A 3,827-nucleotide genomic window follows, 5' to 3' on the forward strand; every position below is an offset into this window, starting at 1 on the left:
GGTAAATTTTTATGTTATAGCTACAGCATCCTAAAGGATAAGGTAATTTCATAGCCATTCCTACTGCAGCTCAGGTCAAATATTTCACTCTTTCTCTTCTATAATACGTGTGCAGATGCTCAGACAGCAAACCTTTTGGTTCCCTTTCTCCTTCTCCCTTCCCTCCCAGCATAGCCACAGCTTTGTTATGTTTGTCCACAACTTTTATTCCATATTTTAAAAAGTATTGGCGTTCCCTGTCCTAGCGTGCATTGGTACAACACACTGCAAAGCCTGTAGGTGTTTGGTTGCTCCTACTGCATTTTTCATGTCTTCCATTTTTTTTTCCTAAAAATGACCCTTACAGGTTCCCATCCTATAGTCTATCCTGAAAAGCCAAAATGATTTTTTTTTGAGAAAACCTTGTGCGTTCTCAAGAAACTTCTGTTCAGTAAATACTTTCTCTTTATTTCTATGCACTATGTGCATGGTATTTGGAGTACAGAGCCATACATTTCAGTTTTGAGCAAATGTTTTGTTTTTTTCTTTAATAATTTCAAGCCGTTCAAATGGCTAACAAAAGCCACAATAATTTTGTGTTAGGCATTTTAAGGAATGCTTATAACTCTGCATAAGTATCCAATCTTAAAACTCCAATTATTTTTTTACTTGCATAGACTTCAGTCTTTCGTGTTGTATTTTTTTCTTTTAAATGTCTTCCCGCTTGCTTTAGAAATTTCCTTAATTATATTTGATCAGATCTGGTCATTTTACTTTCAGGAATTTATCAGATATCTTAAAACGGACTTCCTAAAAGAAGTGATGTCTGTACAATGAACTTAACAACTTTCCATGTGCCCCCTGAAGATGCCAATTTTCCTGATAATGTGTCCATTTCCCAATCAGTTCTTACTTATTTTATGGATATGTTTGTGTGTTTATATGTATATGTGTTTGTATCTTCCTAAGTGCTGTATCTCCCTCTTCAGTCTGCAGGTTCCCAGGCTGATATTCTTTGGCTCTAGCACAGAGAGGGATATCACACATTCTCTGAGTCCAGTATGCTAAGCCTCCTGCTGACAGCAATCTCTCTGGAGGAGCGTGAACCATTCTCATGCTCATCCTGAAGACTCAGCATTCCTTTTCCCTCCTAGCATTTAGCAAACTGATCTAGTCCATTAACAAGACTGAAACAAACTCTGAAAGGTCCGGAGTCCTCTTTTGTAATAATTCCTCTGCTTTGTATTACATAGTTTTAAATGCACAGTACTCATTTCTTTATTATTCCAGTTAATTCTAAGATGAAAAAGTAATAAGTGTGTCTGCTTAAATTTCTACCTTATATTCTAGGTAAAAGAAAGGAAATTAAGGAGTGAAGAAAAAAGGAAAAGTGCCCTGTGAGGTTCCAAGAAGGGGCTGACACAACACTTGGTCATTTTGTGGGATGAGTGTGATCTGTGGATGTCCACAGACAGAGTCTAGTTAGAGTATTCCCCAATGTGCATTCAGAAGAAAAAGAAAATGACTTTGCATGGTTGACAATTGTCAATAAGTACTATAGACTTTTAAAGAAATAATGACACTTGTATTTTATTAATGTGAAGAGCATGTGTCAGAAAGAAATAGAAATCTCAATGATCCTATTAACTGTTACATCTTCATGTGTATCTTATGGCTAAGATATGACAAAAGAAGAGTCATCCGGATTGGAAAAATGTATTAAACTATGGGTCTGTGTTTTAGACATTTAAAGTGGTTCCAAACATGCAGTATGGAGTCTCATGTTCATAATATCTCATACTGTTAGGAATAAAAATATCCAGTTTTAGTAAGGCCATTATAGAAATATTTGTATAGATACTCAAGTCTTATTAAGATATTTTTTCATATACATTTGTTTCCTCCAGATTTCTATATGAGACAGAAGAAGAGTCAAGGTACAATATGTATTCCTTTTTTAGCAGTTATGCTCAATCTCAGTCCGGTGAAAATCATGAATTGCATTACTTGATTGTCTTTAATATAATTGATTATTGCACATTTCTAAGAAAATGTAAATGAACACCCAATGGATAGTTATAATCAAACATTTACAGGTTTCATTTTAATGGGATTGTTCCCACCCTCAAAAATAGGTCTATTCCTCTTCATTCTCATTGTTGTGGTCTTCCTGACAGCTTGGATTGGCAACCTCTCCATGATCCTCCTCATCTTCCTGGATTCACATCTCCATACACCCATGTATTTTTTACTTAGTCAGCTTTCTCTCATTGACTTAAATTACATCTCTACCATTGTCCCTAAAATGGTGTCTGACTTTATGTTAGGTAATAAGTACATCTCCTTCATTGGGTGTGGATTTCAGATCTTCCTCTTCTTGACTTTTGGGGGTGCAGAAACCCTTTTGCTGGCATCAATGGCCTATGACCGTTATGTGGCTATTTGTTTTCCTCTCCACTATGCCACACATATGAATAAAAGAGTCTGTGTGATGATGATAACAGGAGCTTGGGTTCTGGGCTCAATTAATTCCTGTGCTCATACTGGATATGCACTCCAAATTCCTTACTGCCGATCCAGAGCCATCAACCATTTCTTCTGTGACGTCCCTGCCATGTTGACTCTGGCTTGCATGGACACATGGATCTATGAGTATACAGTGTTTGTGAGTACAATCCTCTTTCTTGTGTTTCCATTCATTGGAATAGTGTGCTCTTATGGTCGTGTTTTCCTTGCTGTCTACCGCATGCATTCTGGGGCAGGGAAGAAGAAGGCCTATTCTACCTGTAGCACCCACCTCACTGTAGTAACTTTCTACTATGCACCATTTGCTTACACCTATCTACGCCCAAGATCCCTCCGATCCCCAACAGAGGATAAGATTCTTGCAGTCTTCTACACAGTTCTCACCCCAATGCTCAATCCTATCATCTACAGCCTGAGAAACAAAGAAGTGATGGGGGCCATGAAAAGGATGACTCACAGAATTTGTTTTGCAAAAATATAGACAAGTTGCCTACATGAATCCAGGATTTATGCCCAAGTATACACAGCATTAGCATTCTCCAGTTAAATCACAACAATTGAAATATCCCGAAAGAGATCAGGATGATAAAGGGTTAAGTATTGGACTCAATCTTATAAATAAAAATTAGGGAGAAAAATGTCATTCTGTTTTCTTTGTCTCTTCTCATTTTATTCTTGAGATTATAATATAATTACATTTCTCCCTTACCTTGTTCTCTCCAACCATCCCACATGCCTCTTGCCACTTTACTCAAAATTCATTGCCTAATTTCCATAATTGTTTTTGCATGTACGTATATGCATGCACATAGCCTGTTCTGTTGATATAATTTTACTTGCATGTAAGTTTTTAGGTCTTATGGTTTGGCAACAGACAAGTGGGTGTGTTCTTCCTTGAGAGAAGATCACCTCTCCCAGATTTGCTTTCTTCAGCTGTCTAAAGATTTCAGTACAGGGTTGAAGTTGTCCTTTTGCATGTCCATTGGTGTCCTTGTTAAGCTCATATTTGGGCAGTCATATTAGTGAGCCTTATGGGTGTAGCTTCTGATGGTACTAACAGACAAAACATCAAAAGTCCCTGAACCGCTGGATCTTGTTATCCTTCCATCCCCTCTTCTGTGGTGTTACCAAACTTTAGGTGTGGGGGTGTTTTATAGGTATTTCCATTTAAGGTAGGCTCCACAACTCTTCATTTTGATTGGTTGTGGCTTTTTGGTGGTAGTCTTCATCAGTTGCAAAGAGGAATTTCCCTGATGACAGCGAAGACTATGTATGTTTGTAGATATAGGGGCAAATGTTTATAGGTTGCTGTTAGGGATTGC

General features: G+C 37.6%; 1 protein-coding gene across 1 annotated transcript; it reads left to right on the plus strand.

Annotated features, from left to right (window-relative positions):
- The first annotated feature begins 2,047 nt into the window (after window positions 1-2,047).
- Window positions 2,048-2,986, plus strand: Or2l5 (olfactory receptor family 2 subfamily L member 5). The gene has a single exon (NM_001000532.1). The coding sequence runs from the start codon at window positions 2,048-2,050 to the stop codon at window positions 2,984-2,986; it is 939 nt and encodes a 312-aa protein (NP_001000532.1).
- Window positions 2,987-3,827: the final 841 nt, after the last annotated feature.

This window comes from Rattus norvegicus, chromosome 11 (genome assembly GCF_021556685.1).
Source record: "Rattus norvegicus strain SHRSP/BbbUtx chromosome 11, alternate assembly SHRSP_T2T, whole genome shotgun sequence".
Classification (NCBI taxonomy): domain Eukaryota; kingdom Metazoa; phylum Chordata; class Mammalia; order Rodentia; family Muridae; genus Rattus; species Rattus norvegicus.

Bases quoted from the DNA above. Each gene is read 5' to 3' on its own strand.
- Or2l5 (NM_001000532.1), top strand. From the start codon at position 2,048: ATGGATAGTTATAATCAAACATTTACAGGTTTCATTTTAATGGGATTG.